The sequence below is a fragment of the Diceros bicornis genome, chromosome 4 (assembly GCF_020826845.1).
Source record: "Diceros bicornis minor isolate mBicDic1 chromosome 4, mDicBic1.mat.cur, whole genome shotgun sequence".
NCBI lineage: Eukaryota > Metazoa > Chordata > Mammalia > Perissodactyla > Rhinocerotidae > Diceros > Diceros bicornis.
In genome coordinates this window covers 18,738,077-18,758,577 of record NC_080743.1, presented here as the reverse complement: position 1 = coordinate 18,758,577, position 20,501 = coordinate 18,738,077, and the positions used below count along the sequence as shown (strand labels likewise).

The window sequence follows — 20,501 nt, the reverse complement described above, 5'->3', positions numbered from 1 at the left end:
CCTCAAACCGTAAAAGTATGTTTTAGGAATTTCTTCTCCATACTGCAGAAAAATCAATTTTTTTATGATGCTCAAATTTGATTGTAGAATTTCCAACCCTTCTTTTTTCACTTGATTTTTTTTAGTTCTGGTGCCATGCAACAAACAAAAATACTTTCAGTATATTTTCCTGTTAAAACTTATCTGCCAGATTTTGTGCATGGGCAATGGGGTAATTAGAATACAAATACAGTACATTCTTTTCAGCATACGGAACCATCAGGCAACTTCACTATATTCTTTCACATATCCATGGATTATATTAGGAAAGGACCTAAATATACCCCAGGGGAAAGGACCAAGTGGGAAAGGAACAGGGTGTTAAAGCCAATTATGTATCATACATAAAAGTGCACATGTTAACTACTTGAAAAAATTCACATTTATTTATTGTCAAACCGTGTTAAACTTTACACTGGATATTAGTGATGGGCTCATTATTAACAGGTTTACACAAAGGGACGAAAAGAAAAGCAGAATTTTGCTGAAACAATTTACATTTCATTAGAACTTTATCATAAAATAAATTAATTACTAAATATAGGCAGAAGGAATATGGAAGAGTAATATTTATGTTTTATTTTATTTTTTAAAAAAGAATAGGCACCTTTTGTTCACTAGAAAGTTTGTGAGAAGTGCCCAGTGCCCTCTCTGCCCTCTGTTCAAGAATCAACAGGGGAGTGACACACAATCTTTTCTAGATATCACCACATTTGTGCAAGGCATGGCATAACTGGCTTCAAAGAGTTTTTTCCCCATAAAACACGTTCTTTTGGCAATAAGAAATTTAAATGTAAGAATAAAGACTAACTTGTCAAAGCAGAACACTGTATACAGTGGAAAATAAGTGAAAATGGGTAGAACTTACCATGACAAAGTGTAAGAAAAAACATTTCAGAACATATGTGCAACCAAGAGCTTTTCACAATATTTTCTTCAAACTCTTTAAAATTATTTTAATGACAATTATATTTCAGTTGGACACAAATGTATTCATTTTACCCTAGCAATAGAACAAAATATAATTTCTTTAGCCATTTTTCATGAGAATAGTTCATTGTACAGTTGAGGAAACATATGAAATAAGGCCTGTGGCTTGATTGCTAGTGGTTAAACATGTTTTCAATCTTTGCCTTAATGTAAAAGATTTGCAGTGAACTGCAAACTGATGCAGAATATCTCTCCTGCTTTTCCAAGTCTTGTCAGGAACAGTAAGGTACAGTAAATTTGTCCCACAGGATTTTAAAGCCTACGTCTTGTATATAATACAATGCAGGCCTACAAAAATGGTGCAGCCATATTTACAAATTTAGTTCACAAGCTGCTGCAGTAAATGGCTGGAAAGTTTTGTTTTGCTTGTTTCACAATTTCTCTAAACAGCAGCAGAATCTTAAAATACCTGGTTGGCATCTCTCTTCTTTGTAACAAATAATTCATCTTAGTATACTCTGTATATATACAAAGTTTTTGTATGTTTTATAAAAATTCACAGAACTGCAAGGTTCAGTCATCATTTTTACACTGGAGAACCACAGGTCAACAGAGCCATGTCTTCAAGCCGAGGTTGAGGGAGCCGCGTGAGGCCAATGGAGTCTCTCCTTATTTATTAATACTTGCATGCGGCCCCTGGAATCCCTTAGCTGCACTATTAAAGACTTGTTACCAGCTGCATCTGTCCTTCTCTAACGTCTCCTTCCGGAATACACCCTTCTTTGTTAATGGGGATTATGTAACCATCACTATTGCCCCTGCTGATCTGGTAGCACATCTGAAGCTGATGGCCAGCTCCGAGGTTTGGCATGCTCTTATAGTAAATGTCCTCGTTCTCACTCCTCCTGGAGGGAGAGAGGTCTTCTTCCATGTCGGGGCTGCTCTCCTGAGAGGGAGAGTCTCTGAGATTGGGCATGCTTGTGTAAAGAGAGTCTCTGTTGGGGGACTGTAGGTGGTCCGCAGCCTCCGCCGTCAGCTGGGAGACATAGCTGTCAGTGCCCTCGGGCCTCACTTTCTTCTGAGGTTGGTACAGAAGGGAGTGAGTCCGCTGAGGGATGAGCGGTGCCTCGAGTTCTTTGTGATGGAGCTCCAGCCCTGGGTTGTCGCCGTGCATTAAAGATGAGGCGTCGGCCACGATAGCATCATCTTCACTGCTGCTACCTCCAATCACAGATTTGACTGGCAGCGTGAGCTCGAGGTTGTGAGTCTTGCTGCTGCCCCGTAGGTTGTTGTGCACTAATTCTGAAATGATCATTTTCTCAAAAGCAGTATCATTCAGACTTAGTCCACAGTCCACGACCTGCACGCTGTCATTATAGTCCCCCTTGCGCAGTGAGTAGCTGTTGTTAAAATTACCATTTAGCGGTAGAGTATCCATGGCACTTGTATCCCTGGCATTGTTCAGTGAATGTCCTGAAACAGAAAAGGGGGAGGTTTCCATTATTGCCTCTGCTCCTTCCTAAAGGATCTTTACTTCTTTTGTACAAAACTTTTTAATGTCGTTCAGGACAAAGTTGTATTTGAAAGCTAACACTTGACAAGTGCCAGGCTTTCCCGCATTCCCAACTGTAAACAGTTGCAACCTCTTAGATAACAGGAAAAGTGTGAGAGAATAACACTGTTTTCCAGGGAGGGAAGATGGCATCCACAATATTATTTTATCAATTTCGGGGAGACGGTAGTTATTAATTGATTTTTGGTCAAATCTGACACTCTTACAAAGAAGCCTTCACTCCATGCCCTTGCATAGTTAATGCAAAGCAATTCATTAGTGACATTTACATTTTAAAGTACGAGACTATGGTTTATAAAAATAAAATTAACAGAATTTGTCCTAAACAACACTAAATTAAAAAGGAATAAGTCACATACAAAAACTGAAGGCAAATGTACAACATAAACCCACATAACTGGCAAGCAACTTTTTAAACAACATTCTAACATTTCCTTTTTCTGGAGATGAAGTAAAAAAAAGAATGAAAAAATGGACAGATACAAGGACTTCATGTTCAACACAGACAGCCATCTCTCACACTGACTGGACCGGAGCCCACAAGCACCATCCGACACATGACAGACAGCAGGTGGGATGACTCACTTTGGACAACTCACATCATGTCTGTCTGCTCAGGCTATCTGGCCTAAGAGTAGCTGATATATAAAAGAAAGTAAAATGATTTATTGTAACAGGATGAAGAATTTCTAAGCTTCTCAGCAACTTAGTCAGAGCAAGGGTTCAACAAATTAGATTACCAGCAATAGCAGCCTTTTACTTTTTCATTGAATATTTCTTATTATTTTTATCATTATTATTATTGTTTTGGTACTAATACTCTAATAGCAACGGCCCCAGGCTCCTAGTGGTCAGAGTTTGCCTGCAGCCCTGCAGTCTGCATCAGTCACAGTGACAGCACCGAATGAACCAGCAGAGTCTATAGTACAAGACTGGCCCACAGACACCGTGGGCATGGAGGTTAAACGCAGAAATGTTACAGATCTCTTTAAGTATGGGTCACAGAAATTAAACCAAGAATAAATATTAACTATGGAATGGGAAAAGGGTGTCAGCCTCAGCTAATATATTTTTATCTCTAAAGGAATGAAAGATTGAATAAGTCTGCTGAAGATATGAAAAGAGGTTTAGGAGGAAAAAAAATATGGCAACATGCTCTCTTTGAATCAGAGTTGTATTTTCTACAGACACATAAACATGTAAACTAAGACATCACAGTGCTTCTCAGGCAAATGAAAAAAAAAAGTTTTAGAGAAAATTAAATGATCTGCACCATGGTAAGTTAGGTTAGTCATTTTCAAAGTCCTAGAGAAAAAAAAAAATCACTTGTCTACAGACAGGTCTGGAAAAAAAAAAGAATGAAATGATGTTATTGAAATGAAACTGACCACTGTGAGGCTGCTGCATTGTATGCAAGGCTTGGAGGAGTTTAGGAAAAAATTTAATTCTTGGAAAAAATAGGAAATTTCCCTTTTTAGTGCTCAATCCACTCTTAAAGCTGCAGATTATCCTAGAAAACTCAATTTCATGGCCAATAAATATCTGATAATTGTTCGATAAATTATCATTAGCAGAAAATGGGATTACATTTTTTGGTGACATGTTATCTTAAAAACTCTGATCCAACTTCTACACTTGAAAAACTGACAACTCAATTTGGTTCACCCTCCACATATAACAAAATGAAGTTATAATATTAACTTGTATTGTAAGGCTTCCTCTAGCTTGGTTGACACAATTCTCTAGCTTTATAAATCTACATATGCACCACAATCTTTATTTACAAGATTTACCACTAGGAAACATTTGGTGTTCTAAATTACAGGTGACACAGGGATCACTTGCTAGCATTTGTTTCCTCTGTAGAGGTTCGATCTCGTCATTTTTCTTTCCTTTTATCGTTGCTTAACAAATATAAAAATATATACTGGATAATCCAAAAGGTGTTTTCTATGATATACTGCAGATTTAAGCATATCTTTGGTTTTGAAGAGGCAACTTTTTCTGCCCAAGTTCAGGTAATTCACTTGAAGACTTTCCATAGCCTGTAGCAAGATTACTGTGGGAATGCAGAAATGGTAAGTCAATTATTAAGCATTCTGGTTGACAGTACCTCAAACTTGAAAGAGCAAATTATTTCAGCATTGCATATACTTCAGTATGGACAGCATTTGCTACAGACCTCTATTACTGACAAAAGGCAGTACAGATGGATGTACTGTTCGAATTTGGTAACATTTTAGTTGTAAATTGTGAACCACTTGCCCGCTGAGTCTACTTCATGATTGCTAGTTATGTTTTAATTGTGCCGGTTAAAAATCATGCTGAAAAAATTTACATTTGATAGGCAAAGTTAAGTTTTACTCCCATACTTGTCTCTCTGTAGGTTGCTAGAGGAAAGCATAAGGAAAGTAAGAAAAACAAGAGAATGAAAAGAGAAGCTGCAGTTACGTTAAAAAAGGGAAAAAAAAAAACGGAAACGAAGTCTGTGTTTAATTTAGTGGCAAATATCAATCACAAAGATTACAGGCTAGCAGTAATTATGTGATAACTTTTACCAAAATCGTGAAAATTCTGTCAATATTAAATATATACGCTTTTTTAAAAAACAATAAGCTATTAGAAAACATAGTAATACAGGATGGGTTAGTGACAATCTCTCCCCCTCCCCCAAAAAACCTATAGTTATAAACTGACTAATATTAACTTTATTCTCAAAGTCTTTTTAAGAAAAAAGGAAAACAACTATAAAGCTGCACTATACTATAGTTTAGTTACATCGGTAATGCTGGATGTAGTTCTCTAAACCTAGGCATCCAAATTATCTTTATTAGCTAATTCATTCCAGAAGCAAATTCTGTGAGCAAGCTTTAGAGTCAACTAAACAGTACATTACATAGATAGGATACCTCTAAATGATATAAATCTTGAAGATGGGCTCTCGGACCATGTGATGTCAGTCCTGTAATAATATATTAAGATTTATGCCACCTGTGTCAAAAACATGGATAATTATTGGTAAATACTATCATGACTGAATTTTTACTATAATATAGTGCAGTTTTAGAAGCCTGGCATGGGCAATACCATAATTCTTTTTAATTGCGATATTAAGGATATAATAATAAATATATGGCAACTTGAGTATTCTAGAAAAAGGGCAAAGATCACAGCTCTGTTTAGCAGCAAAGAAAGGTAGTCTTATTTGTAAGTATAAGCACACCTGGTGAGTTAAATACAGGAGCTGAAGGGGCATTACATACAACTGTTTCAGCGAGCAATGTGTTATAGGGGTTGTTAGTGCCGTGGGGTCGAAGAAGAGGGTTTGTTAGTAGGTAATTGCCAGTCATTCCTAAAGCAAAGAAACAGAAAAAAATACATCAGTTCTCTTATTTTAGTGTTACAGTTGCAGTAAAGTACTTTTTGTATTCATCAAGGGTAGTGGACAAGTTGGCAACGGAAACTCTGCTGAAATTTTCTGACTGTATTTGAACTACTAATTTGAAGGAGAAAGGGGAAAGGGAAGTTAAATTTCAGTAATTCACAGGTGTTTTCTAAGTCCCCAAAGTAAACACCTGCTGAGGATGACATTTGCTAATTTATACAAAATCACTGTTAAACAAAAATGGCAATTAAATGCACGGAGATCAACATTATGTTTCAAGATGTTACTGCTTAATATTAAAAACCTAACCACTGAGGCCCAGAAGAGGGAATCTCAAACTTTCAGAATTTACAGGTGTGGGATTATCCCTCGTGAAAACATCTGTGTTAATACCAATTTTGATACAAGCAGGAGGAAAAACAATTTTCACAAACAGGTAAAAAGTATGACACATGGCACAAAGCTTCTCTTAGTAAATGCAGGAGCACACATGCCGAAGGGAAAAAGAGACAGCGTATAATGAATTATTAGACCATTCACAAATTCTGTGTAACAAGAATTTTCATTCTGTAATCTCATTTGCCAGGTTTCAAAAATGAATCATTGAATAATTCATTTCCTTTTTGATAGTCATCTTAACAGAATTAGGTAAAACATCAGAGCAATGGAATAAACACACATTTCACTCATTCTAATTGACAAATTACAAACCTTTCAATACTTATCAAACATATGTTTTGCATAGCTAATGTAATTTGACTAAAAATATTTTATAATTCAAGTTGGTTTTGATGCCATACGTACTCCTTTTTTAATTTTAAACCAGAATCTCATCACAACAATGTCGACAATGAAAAATGTCTTTAATATTTCATTGTTATGAAATATAACATGTTATATTATACTACAAATTGGTACATCAAAACTGAAATCACCTGGATAAATTACCTTTCCAGGGATATATACAATAAAATACGTTTGATTTTTTCACACCAAATTGAAATTTACTAAGCTTGCATTTAGGAATACGTATGTGTACAAGCACTGGTGTCCTTATCTTGCTAAATTATCTAAATTGCCAGCTTATTTTAAGTAGGAATTATATTGATTATATGTTAAATCTAAAGCTGTAATTGTAGACACATTAAAAATAGTAATTCAAATAGAAAAATTACTTTGTAAATTCTCATATATTTTAATTATTTATGAAGATTTACTATAAATGTTTTTGACACTTATTTTTTACTCTTTGAAAGAAATGTAAAAAAAGGAATTTTACAAATAATTTTTACTGCAAAATTGGCACTGTTAATTGTGAATAGTACTTATTCTAATTATATTAATGTTTTAAGAAGAAAACTTTCATAAACGTCTTAGTGAGAAAGACTAGGAAAACATTTTAATCTGTGACCAAGTATGTTCTCAGTAATTACTGTCTCTGGCCTTACTTTGTTAAATGTGGAGTTTAAAATTATACTTTTTGCATACTGAATAATGTATATCAATAAAGGATAAATTAAGGATAATAAATGAAAGATAAAAGTTGACTCAACAGGTTTAAGAGCTTGTGATATAAACTCATTTGAGAGAAAAATTCAGCATTTTCTCTAGAATTATTGTAAATTGGCAAAAGGTACAAAATTTATGTTGTAACTCAAATTTTCCTAGTAACTGACCTTGATTAAGTGTTGAAGTGCTATTGATGTCACCTGAGATAAAAGAAGATTCAGATTGTTTTCTCACAGTGTCATTCCACATCCTTCTTATACGACTCTATTAATATAAAATAGCAAGACATATGTTGTTAGTTTCCCCAAGCTTACCTTATTAAAGACACACAAAGATTTACCCTAAACAATCTGTGTAGGATTATCTGTTGGCCTTCAAAAAAAAGAATGTGTGTTGATTCTGGTCTAAAACTAAGGAAGTCCATACTGCTCTATTGCTTCTCTACTAAGTGGTATTTAATCTTCCACTCTTAAAATGTTTTCTTTTATTGCCTTTTTTTAACTGGAGATAACTGATTATTCAACAAATGTTTATTGAGTGCCCACTATAAGAGCTGTGCTATATAAGCCTAGGATATCCAAATGATTATGAGACACTTCTTAAAAAAGGACACCTCTCAAAAAAGGATGTTCACAACTAAAGAAACACCTTGGAGAAATACTTAAGAAGAAATTAAAACCAAAATGCTAAAAAAAAAAACAAGTATTTGCTACCTAGATCATTATAATGAGGAGACAGTTAGTGCATCTGAACAGAACACGTCTCGGTAGGCTTTCTCTAAAGAAGGTTAATTAAAGATGCTGTCAAATTCTCGGTTACCTGTGTGCCAGAGGAATACCGAGCGCTCGTTCTGGTAGTTGACGCCTTCACTGAACTGTGGGGGCTCTCAGTTGGGAGGCCGCCACAGCAATATGAGTGTCTGAAGCACTTGCCATATTCTTTCCGTACCTGCATGGAATAACCAGGAGACCCAGGCATTAATATAAACATATTTGCTTCTCTCTCGCTCTCTAATTAAATGAGCAGTGGAAGCACCCGAGAAGAACTGAAGTTCCTCTAACACTCCTCTGTGGAGAAAATAAATTGAACTTACAAAATCAAGTTCAATTGATTTTGACTGCTGAAATAGTAATCAGAAAAATATCTGTCCACTAGACTGGCTAGTAGGATCTTTAAAATGATATAATATGTAGAAATGCTTTATACCTTGTTATTGTTATGCAAATGTTATCAATTAATACACTAGTAATATTTTAGAAGCCTTATTTTATCTATATACTTAGCAACCCCAATTTTACATTTTCTGCTTAAAAAACAGGACCAAAAGATTACTATTTTCCTTGCTTAATTACATTTAACCACTCATAATTCAGTCATTTAATTTTTATATGCTTCATGTCCTCTTAGGTAGGTCAATACATAAACTTCTTTTACTGGATTGCATAGTTTTGTGTGCAACTTCTTTATAATGACAAGACTACTTTGGCACAAGAATAAAGAAAAAAACGTACTTTGATACATATGCCACTAATAAGGATGGACTGCTGCCTTCATTTTCTGAGGTGTTTAGCTTTAACATTTAGTGTAGAGTGTAAGATGCCTATTCACTTCATTAGCACACAAGGGAACTATTTATGCAATTTCCATTCACATTAATGAGTTACCCATATAATTTCCCTTTTCTCCTGAAGCTTGGATATATGACTAGATAGAAGTTGTCAGGCCTAAAGCAAGTTTAAAGTAAACTTTAAAAAGTGAAGTCCAAACAATTGCTAAATAATAGGGTTCCACCTAGAGAGGTGGTACAGAAACGGGAGGAGTCAGGGAGAGCGCTAGATTCTGTGCAGCTAAATTGGCATATAAACATGTCTTGTTGTGCCTTAGATCCAGACTTTGAAATTAGAAGACTGACATGAAGGAGAAGTCGTATAAGAAATTATTTTTTCCATTAGGCTATAAAAAACACTCAAAAGTTTTTTTCTCCCCTCACAGTTCTATGCTCAGTATCTGCCTGCAAAGATCATAACTTTGACACTTATTCCTTGCAAAATTAGAGAATTCAAGTCACTAGATGACCTTTTAAATCTACGTGCACTTGCATTTTTATCCTCAACTTTATTTAATTACATCTATTAGAACAAACAACAATGGGGTTGAACTTTCAAAGATTTTCTTTGCCTAAATAAACTCACTCGAGCAGTAAGAATCATGATTTTAACTAAATCATTTTATATCATATTCTTAATAATTCGTCCTGGCACCACCCAAAAGGACATTCCAAGATTAAGTAGGACATGTTCAAAAGAAGTGCAACATGATGCTTTTAAAATGTAATTGTTAATTAAAAAGCACAGCAAATCTCTTTGTTCAATTAATACACGTAACTCTACAAGGAAATAATGACTACTTCACCTTTTTCCAGCTAAGTTTACGCTTTATGTCAAAAACATTTGGCAGAAATTATGACTATACCATCATATGCGTGTACACAAAATACTCATTAACATAAAAAATATATAAAAGCCAAAGTAATTAAAAGGTTGTACCTGTATAATATCTAGAAAATTAAAGTTCAGTGTTATTAAATAACATGATACCTCACAAAAAATTTCTGTACATTTAATGGCTATTAACTGCTCTGAAATGCGGTATAACCAAGAAAATGGCAGTCAAAATGGTATTTTATCCAAATAATACCCTCCAGTGTTGGTTTTACCTAATGCCTATATTGCTGTGAATGTACATTATCTGTCAGTATTGCACATTCCTCTGTCATTATCTCAAAATTATAGCTTATTCAAAAGTGATGGAAGTAACAACACTATCATCTTGTCAGGACTGAAAACATAATAGTTTTCACTTTCGCAATTCTATTTCTTTGTTCAATTTAGTGACCAACTAGTAATAACAGAATAAAAAGACTACATTAGATACGTAGACAGGCAAAGGATGATACCTACCGAAAAGCATGGAAATTTTAAACTTAAATGGCAGCTAAGCTATTCTCTTAGGTTTATATCTTCCTGCAATAGATTAAAGTTTTTCATCTTCAACTTTAATTTTTGAATCATTTTTGCTGACTCCACTTAACATAAAATCAGGACAAAATAATAAGATGTGAGATATTAAATTATTGGGTTTTAGATCTTTCCAAATTACTCAAAAGACAATATTAATATTAATTTTTTGTATATCTGGTGCTTTTAAAATTAAGGCCATTTATCCTTATACTCAATTTCATTTTGAACTACCACATTCCCTTTGTAGAGCAAAGGATGAGTTTAACCTTTTCTTTACCTTGTATACCCTTCGCACAAAGGATTTTTGTAGACCCCACCAGCAAAGAGGAAATCTTAATATAAGTAGCTAGTTCATAACACTCCCAAATTGTGATCCAAAAGATGACTGGTAATGACATATTTTATATGCGAAGCCTTAATTTCATTACGTTTATGTATTACAATTAATTCACGACTAAAAATATGATGTTATTTAATAATACGCCAGTTGCAAAATCTTAAAATCTTCTGTATTCTGTTATTTTCAAATCAAAGGACAAGAAGCAGAGCCCCGAGGTGTTTCCACTTACTTTCTTCTGGAGAGCACAGTGAAAGATGAAAATGAACACTCCCTGGAAAGCATTAAAGATGGTGAAGAGATAGGCCATCACAATCGTCTCCTCATTAATAAAAAGCAACCCAAATGACCAGGTTAGGCCAAGAAGACATAGGAGAGCGAAAGCACCAAGCACCCAAGACCTGAAAAAATAAAGTGAATTTTATTAACAGGTTCAGTGAGAGAACAACACACATCACACTTAAATAGTAACATATCAGTAGTAGCAGTTGACTTGCTCTATGTTCACATTCAAATTCAACAGCGTTTTGGCTTTAACCTTTCATTGATTAAAGAGAGAACAATAGCATTTAGTACTGCAGCCTCCAGTGAAAACAGCAACAGCAGGTATGACCTTTTCTGACTCCAGAATGAACAAGGTATCAAAACTATATTAAAATACAAGGTGTAAAACATCCCCCATGACTTTACTGTCTTTTATGTGCATTTCGGTAAAGGAAATTAAGGAGTCCTTAATTAGTTTACTCCTGTATTTTTATTCCTGTGGTGCACTCATGACACTGAATAATGTGACACATACAGAAAGGTTAAATGGCAGATAATCACTTAACGCCTAAACTTCAGATTCTAATAAACTAATCTTAGGTGAACCTAAGGTTTTATAACTAAAGCATGAAGAAGCCTAGCTGAAATGGGACAAAAACATGAGAACAACTTCAAAACAAAATAATTTTGGAGAGATTTCATCATGAATAGCTTAAGGAGAAAAGAACTGTAGAAAATAGGACGGAATGAGAAGGATTTAAAAGTCAGTGCATTCCATGTCTAACTAATGATCTTACTTGATAAATGGCTTATTATCTTCATAGCTAGAAAGCATTATAAGCAGAAAAGAGAAACAAAATTATTAGACAGAATTAAAATAGAAAGTAATAAGAAAGCATTTATATATTTTATAAATTAGTCAAAATTAAGAAAGTCAAAATGCAGAGGCAAGCAATTAAAAAATAAAGGCATATTATAGTTTAAAATACTATAGCAAATTAGATATTCCAAAATAATTATAAAAATTAAGGGCAATTCATGATATTGACGGATTTGTAAAAAATATAAATCATGCCATAAATTTGTTATTGTAGGGTTCTACCTTACCCAGGTAAGTCCGTATTATAGTAGCCATCACAAACACGGTAATTACTGGTGTAGATGAGAAGACAGAAAGAGGAAAAGGAAGAAAAGAGAGAGATGCTAAAGATTAGCTCTCTCTCTCACCATGCAACATGCAATGAAGCTGGCACTAACCTATCTAAAACATCTAATTTTTTAAAAAATTACCCTTACTATAGATCTGCCATTTTTTTACATTAAAGAAAATACTTTTCACAATCCCATAATAACCAACTTGAATACCTCCTCAAATTTTAAATTAACTCATATTTAAAAGATAACTCTGAAAATGCTTCCATAAGATGACTTAATGAATCAACAGCTATCAATTTTTTGTTAATTAGATAGCATTTCTCCATTGATAAGATACTGCAGTTTTTATTCAACATTGAAATAAAGTAAACAACTATTTAATTATCATGAAAACAACCGATAATCTCCAAGTTAACAATAGTAATAGAGTAAATTCTCTGAGGAAAACAGGATTAGAAGTAGAAACTGCTCAGAATCCTTAAATCAAAAAAGTCATTTAACAAAACAAACAATATAATCATATCAGCCATGCAAACAGAAACATCATTTTGAACTGCATTTTAAATTCAAATGAAATTGCTACAGTGATATGGAATTTCCACAAAGCCACTGAAATAATTTCTTGGCTCTAGATCAACACAGAAGTTATTTAATTTTTGACCAATGTCTGTGACATGGTAACAGACTCAACCCGAATCAGTAATACTTCATTCTGAATAATTTCTACAGTTGATAGAAGGCATTCATGTATTCCTTGTGGAGAATATCTTTCACTTAGTTTGTCAAGCACTAAAATTAAAATACGAAATACTTACTTAATGTTTTCCAACCTGCTAGAATCTGGTTTCAAAGTGTTTGAGTGCTTCACCATTTTGCACAATGTGATCACCAGGAAGATAATATTTAGCTGTTATAACAAATAAAGAAGAAATTAGACCACTATGACCAAAGATTGAAAAATGAATAACTTTTTGCAAATATATTTAATGAGTTAACGCAGTTAAACATCAAGGATGTGAGTATGTGGTAAACACTGATTCAATTTTAGTTTGCGTATGCAATGATCAAATTGAGTCTAAATAAGAAATACTTGGGCTATGTATGATCAATTGTTTAATAGATCATTGGACATGAAATTGCAACCTCATTAAATCGGTATCAAGGGGTGATGATTAAATAAATTAGAAAACCTAAATTAGTTTCTTTAGCTAGAGGTACTCCAGGGCCTAAAAGCCATCTATTGGAAACACTGAAGCGCTTTGCTTAGAAGTGGCATTTACATTATGTGGCTTGTAAGGGAAGGACTGCTGGACTGGGGACCCTAAGACTTGGCTGAGATTCTAGCTCTTGGTTTTGACTGATGAAATGAGGATAATAACATTTGCACCTTGTATTTGCAAGGTAATTGTGAGAATCAAATGAAATAAAACATAAAAAAATGTTCGTTAGTTATATAAAGATAAACTTTTAAATATATATATATTTGCTATTTAACTGTTAAAAGCCGTCAGTTCTCTTTCCCTTATGTCTCTATATTGTACGGAAGTAGGTAAATTCTGAAGAAAGGCTGTTTTGAGTCCCTCCAAACATTCAGCAGTGCGAAGAATCTGGGTGCAAACAAAAGTAAACTGGTCAAGTGATGGGACCTGCCGCAGGGAAGGTTTGGGAGGTGGACAGGAGTGAATTCAGAAGAGAAGAGCTGTGTTTTGACTCAGGAGAGATGAGGGTTTGTAACTGGCATTTGGTTCTACAGAAACCTGCAGAATGCCAGACGGAGGGAAGGCAGTTCCATTTTTATGTTCTAAAAAATAGAACTAAGCTAGACTGCTCCTGGATATTTCTGACATTTTATTTACTTCAGATTATTACTTTAAAAAAGACAAAACAAAGTTCTTTTGTGAGCTTTGTGTGATTTAGAGAGTGCAAGCCCAAATGGTATATTCAGACAAGGACCCACTGTAAGAGGGGACAAAAGCAATTCCTCAGTGGTAAATAATCAACATAGCTTTGTTACAGTAACATGATCACTTTTACTGAATCAATACCACTGGATAAAACGATAGCGTTGTTTTACTCATTCATCACTACTTCTGATTTTTAATTACGAAACATGATATAGGACAATAAATAAAATTTCCAAGTCCTTCCTTATGATGAGTTTAGGAAAAGAGTGAAGGCTTTAATTTAAGCTGTATACCACTCATTTTGGCTACTGTGCCTTATTATTTCTCTTAGATGTAGAATTTCCTGTCTAGGGATAAAATGAGGTTCATGGGCATAATTTGCAAGTGTTGGCAGACAGCATTCTATTGTTTGATGTTAATTACTTGAGGACAAAAGAAGTTCTTTGTTTAAAAATGTACTTAAAATTAATTTCTTAAAATACATTTCTAGAGAAAAGGTAAATAAATCTGCAGAAACATTTTTCTAGGTTTATATCCTGAAGATTATTCCAGTTGGTCACAATATAAATAATTGCTTACATTTTCAAGGATATTACAATATGATGCATTTCATTGAACGCATCTTGACTGATCTCACTGCTCCACACAAGAAAGTGCTTATTATATTGTGGGGAAGTAGGACATAATTTCTGCCTTTGAGAAATTAGGGAGATCCTTCTGGTGGTATAGTAAATATTTGATCTGGGTTTTAAAGAATCATCTCTAATTTTTTTAAGAAAGGCAAAATTGACATTGTTCTTATTTTTATTTTATGCTACAGTAAGCCTTACTAGTAAAATTAAGGAATGGTTAAAACGAGAACTCTAAATATCCTAAAAACCAACAAATAAATCAAAACCCATGTAAACAGACAAACTGACTACAACCCTTAGGAAAGAAAAGCTGCTTTATAGGTTCAGAGTTAAAATCCTTTAAACCTATCAAGTCTTCTTTTTGAATGTCCTAATAAAACCATTTATTTCTTTTATTCCAAACTTCTGGACCTAGGCTTGTTTCCTGTCTCCCTCCCCCTTTTCTTAAAAGACTTCCTGAAGCCTACAGGGACACAATTTGGTGTTCATTATTTTCTTAGCATATTAATCATCCCCTCAGGAGTAAAACAATAGTAGTAGTAGTACATTCCAAGAAGGAAAAAAGTTATAATCCACTACAATGTACAAACTACAAGAAAATAAAGAATGTGAATGTGAAAAAAATGTGGATGTATAAAGTATTATGCTACGAAAAGAAAATGAGCAGAAAATGTGAAATCTTAGAAGTGAACATATACAAACATATTTTTCAATGAAGAAAATTAGATACAAGCAGTTATTTAAGAACTAACACATTTTCCAATAAAACTGAAATGAAAATGAAACCTACCTATATAAAAATAGAAATAAGGCTTAAATATGACACAAAGACATTTCTTTCTGTTAAGACTGAGGACTAACCAAGTTGAATGTGCCATAGAAAACTTATCTCATTTAATTCTTAAAAAACAGACTGTTAGATGCATCTTCCCTTTTCCCCTCACCCTACTGAGGGGTTTTTAACATGATGTATGTGTTTAGTGTTTCTTTCCAGTTACATACAAGTTCAGAAAATTACAGGAAAAAACCCCAACAACCACCTATTATCTCATCTCCAGAGGTAGCAAGCAGCACTTGGATAGCCATTTTACAAATCTGAGATGTTAAGTCTCTTGCCAAAGATTACTTAGCTATACAGTGGCAGTGCTGAGATTCACTATACTGTCTGGCTCCACAGCTCACAGTCTTTCCAAATAAAATTAACCAATTTATCCTGGGTGAGAAAATTACGAGTCTTCTAACAAAACAAAGATATACTAGTTTGACATTAAAAAAAAGGTTTCACTTCTATGAAGAGTAACCCAATTTAGAAACCATGCAGAGATGATAAACAAATTGAAGATAAGTAATAAATTACTATAAAAAATACAGCCTCAAAGAAATTCTGAACAACATAGGAGGTGTGCTCTTCAGATGACTTCTACCTGATGGACTTGTCAGAATAACTCATTCTCCAGTTCCTTTGTAAAACACTACCATCCCATAATTAGCATACAGCTCAAATACCCACACACTTCTACTCCCCCTAGTCAAACTGTCTGTTTAACAACAGTTGGTTGCGTTTTCTCAAACCTGTTTGTGTTAATTATACTCACACTGCTAAATATCACACAAACCCATAAAACTCCAGAGCCAAAAAAAGCTGTTGTTTCTAACATACTTAAATGTTTCCAAAAGACATTTTAAAAGTGAGTCTCTATGTTTCTAACATACTTAAATGTTTCCAAAAGACATTTTAAAAGTGAGTCTCTTTAAAAACAACTAAAAATACTAGAAAAATAATCACAAAACCACAGGATTTTTGCACTCAGATTGTTTCACAAATGTCTGTGAATTTTCCAATTTAAAGAAATTAAAATCATAAAATTTAAAATAAAAATCATAGCCAATGCACTAATATTTAGGTTGCCAAGAAATTTATAGTTAAATCCAACACTAATTTAGCCTTTGAAATATGACAAAGATATACAAATAATGAGGCAATGGTATCTTTAATAAAACAAAATACCATCATTTTAAGACAAAGTAATATGAAAAAAGGCATGCAAGACATATTGGGCATCTTAAGAGGGCAAAAAAAAAGTTAAATGTAAGATATTTTTCTCCTCCCCAATTCCACATTAAAAAAAAAATTTCACTAATATATATTAGTTACTAGTCTTATTAGAGAAATGAAAAGATATATATATCATTTAGATATTGAACATTTTAATATGTTATCACCAACATGTATGACAGTGAAATATTTTTGGAATTAAATAGAACATATACTGAACTATAAACAAATTCTTTAAAATGTGGTTTTAGAGTTCTTTTATTTTCTCCAATGGTTAAAAAATGTAAAGGCTAATTTTTAGTTTCATAGAATAAATATTGTTGCTATGCTCTTCTTCGAGAGGTAATACATTCTGATAAGAGTCATGATTTTGTAGAGTAATATATTTCAATAGATTTTTTTTCCCCTCTCTCTCCTACTCCTTTCTTGTTCTCTTAAAATATAACTACGGGAATCAGTACAAGAAATAGAGAGGCAAACAGAAACCTCTTTGATTAAAATCTATCATCCAAAATAGTTACTTGAAGATGAAAAACGTTAGTTTCAAATGAAGTATTGGTTGCAAATCTGAGTTCTTCCTTCTTTGCATTTTTCTCCTGATATAAATGGTTCTTTCCAGCCATATACTTCTGTGCTTCTTTTTTTTCCTGGTTAGAGTAAGTGATTTCTTTCTCCTCACTTTTATTTCTTCCCAATTTATTCTCCTGCCTTTGATATGCATTTAAAAACTAAAGAAATCACAACCATCAAACATGGAATTTTCCCTATTTCTCACTGGAAGGCAGACAAAAAGACAGGGAGAGAAGAATGTCTCCACCATCCTTCTCCCTGCAATTCCAATGTAGCCACTTTCTGTTCACTTGTTCTTTATTTTTTCTTTCCAACATAAATACTACTAAGTTTAAACACAGTATTTTGGGATAAGTCAAAAGGTGCTCTGTATCAGTAAGACAGGAAAAAGACAGAGTTACTGCTATGTACACAAAGATTTGTTTAAACCTGGTTAAGTACATGTCATTACTCAATCATTCACATAGAAGCCCCTAGTCAGGACAAGTTAATAGGACTGTGTTACATATTGTATGTCAACTCACCAGCCTAAATGCCCATACCAATGATTAATTTTGGAGATAAGGCAACTTATCCAGGAATTAATCAGATTTTAACTCTGTTCTGTGTACACACAGGTAAATAGGTAGATGGGTATCTCAATAGAATTCTATGTGAAAGAGTGAGAGCAAATTCAGAAGAAAACAATTTTCTTAGCTAAAAAGAGTAAATTGCCAAACGGAGCCTTTTTTCTCCTCCGATGACAAAAAATACTCTTTTACCTATCCCAAAATAATAATTTCATAAATTATTGTTTAAATAATCTGCCGGTATAATTTGCTGATAAAATTCATTGCTACTTAATGACATGGCATAGCTAATCATCACCCACACTGACATGAAAATACAAAATTTAAAAAAGGAAAAAGATACCACGGATTATAAAAGCGCCCAGTTTGTTTTATAGTCATCAACCTGCTCAATTGAATCACATCCGTCTGAGCTTAGCAGCTTAAAGTTCATTCCACAGCTTGCAGTGCTGACATGGATATGATAAGACAGAAGAACAGAAACACCACTCTGAAGTAACCTAACTGAACTGCACGTGTTCTGACCCTTTTTGTCCTCCCTGGAGCTTTTGCTACCTGGCAAATGCAACTCTACAACTGCACTTGTATCTCCAGATCTTTGCTGTTAGCCAAGCAGAAACCTATTTCTCCCTGGGACTCGCAGCCAGAGAGGTGTTCTCTGAAGAAGACTTCTAAACGAGTGTGTGAGCTGAACTCTTACTGAACTGAATTAATTATTAACGATGCAGATGGAGCTGTCCAAATGATAAGAACAGCTCCTGACGTGTCATGATCCAAGCTTTCATTAAACCATTTCAAGCATACTAATGGTTTCCCACTGCTCATTACTTACAAGCACTTTTCTCATAGATACAATAACTCTAGTGCCTGTAGGCAAGACATTCTATAGAAATACACAAGTAGGAAGTTCTATCTTCCACAGCACGTTATTTTTCTTCATAGGACATTATTAAAAATGTATACTTATTTAATACTACTCAGTTACATACTTTCAATTCATAAAAGTTGGAAATGCAAAACTATACTTTCTAGAAATATCAATAGGTAATTTTTGTTATGAGTACTCCTTAAAAGGGTGTATAGAAAATAATTTATATTAAGATTTGTGTTTGAATTGACTTCTAAATGTCCTATATCACCAGAAGGATATATGTAGGTAAATATATTAATATTCAACAAACGTGCTGTACAATCATATCATATCTCAATTGTGGTTACAGGCAAGATAATGTTTTACATTCTTATCCCACTCTTTGTCTCTCAGTGTTGGGATGATTAGAGGGCAAAGCAATTGCAGGAGAAGAAATTACTCCCAGGATCTGCACTGTGATTGCTACCTGCTGTTTTGTTTTGTTTTGTTTTAAGCTGGGAACACTGTCTCCAAAAGCCCTTCACATCTCAACCTAAATGATTTGGTAGAGGAGAATAATGACAAGACTAATAAATAATAGTAGGAAATAGTAGGCTCTCACTGTAAATGGGCAATATAATATAATGTCCTTTTCCTCTTGTCTTACTGGAAGCTGAGTATATGTGAACATTAACTCCTTTTGCCAAGTAAAATGATTTTTTAATACTCTGACGTCAGTATTTATCTTCAGAGACTATAAATAGAAAATGAAACTGCAGTACAACAGAAGTAAACCCCTAATACTTTTATAGACCAAATATCCCTGAAACGGTCTCTATAATTTTCAAAATATCACTATGTTTGGCCAAACGCTCAGAAGAAAAACAAGGCGCCTGTGTCTTTAAGGGTCATACCTCTTCAGGCTAGCCCTTTGTCATTTAATTCACATAGGCTTGGGCTGTGTTAACATAAGTAAACCAAGACCAAAAACTAGGGCAATCATCTGGATTGAATAATTTTGATGAGAAATCAGCTTTCCTACGAACACTTGAGAATGTTTTACTGGTTTGATTCATATAGGCATTCATCTCAAATTTTAATTTTGCTTTGTATAAATAGGTGTATACAATAATCCATTTTAATATCAAAAGTATATATACTTGAAGTAGTTCTAAGTTTCCTTGAACTACTAAAATTTTGTCTGAATTTCATGAAACACTAGTTAACCACAGAAATATCCTACTAAGCTCATTTGGGCCACTTAAAAAAAAAATCCTTAAAATAGAAATAAAAAGATATAGGCAATATTTAAACTTTTTTATGTTTCCTTTCAATCTTATAACGGTCTGTATTTCTGATAGCATAATGGTAAAACTGAATGAAAAATTTTAAATACTGAAACCAAATATTTTAGCTATATCCTTTTATTTCAACTATATTTCCAATATTTGACTAACGATAATGTAAGAAGTTAAAAAATACCTTCAGGTCACTATGCTTAACTTGTATCAAATTTATTTTAAAATAAAATTTTTTAAAAACTAGTATTTTTATTTGGTATTTTAAGTCTTAAAGCAATTTTATTTCTAATAAGTTTAAAATTGATTTAATATTCATTTATTAATCTAAGCTTAAAAAAATCTTTTTGAGCCCTAAAAACGATTTAGGGTCTGGAAATTTACTTTAAAGTACTAAATTACTATGTGGA

At 33.5% G+C, this 20,501-nt stretch overlaps 1 protein-coding gene across 13 annotated transcripts in view; it reads right to left on the bottom strand.

The window, feature by feature from the left end:
• Nucleotides 1–403: 403 nt before the first annotated feature.
• Nucleotides 404–20,501, bottom strand: part of ADGRL2 (adhesion G protein-coupled receptor L2) — a 219,603-nt gene continuing 199,505 nt past the window's right edge. For 8 of the 13 annotated variants that reach the window (XM_058538375.1, XM_058538372.1, XM_058538376.1 and 5 more), the window contains 6 exons: nucleotides 13,028–13,119; nucleotides 11,026–11,194; nucleotides 8,256–8,384; nucleotides 7,604–7,700; nucleotides 5,766–5,894; nucleotides 404–2,442 (listed from right to left, as the gene is read on the bottom strand). In XM_058538375.1, coding sequence (XP_058394358.1) covers nucleotides 1,688–2,442; nucleotides 5,766–5,894; nucleotides 7,604–7,700; nucleotides 8,256–8,384; nucleotides 11,026–11,194; nucleotides 13,028–13,119 — 1,371 coding nt within the window. In that variant the 3' untranslated portion in view covers nucleotides 404–1,687. Of the gene's footprint in view, nucleotides 2,443–5,451; nucleotides 5,534–5,765; nucleotides 5,895–7,603; nucleotides 7,701–8,255; nucleotides 8,385–11,025; nucleotides 11,195–13,027; nucleotides 13,120–20,501 lie in introns of those variants that run through there. The other 5 variants (XM_058538377.1, XM_058538380.1, XM_058538381.1 and 2 more) reach the window with 4 other exon arrangements.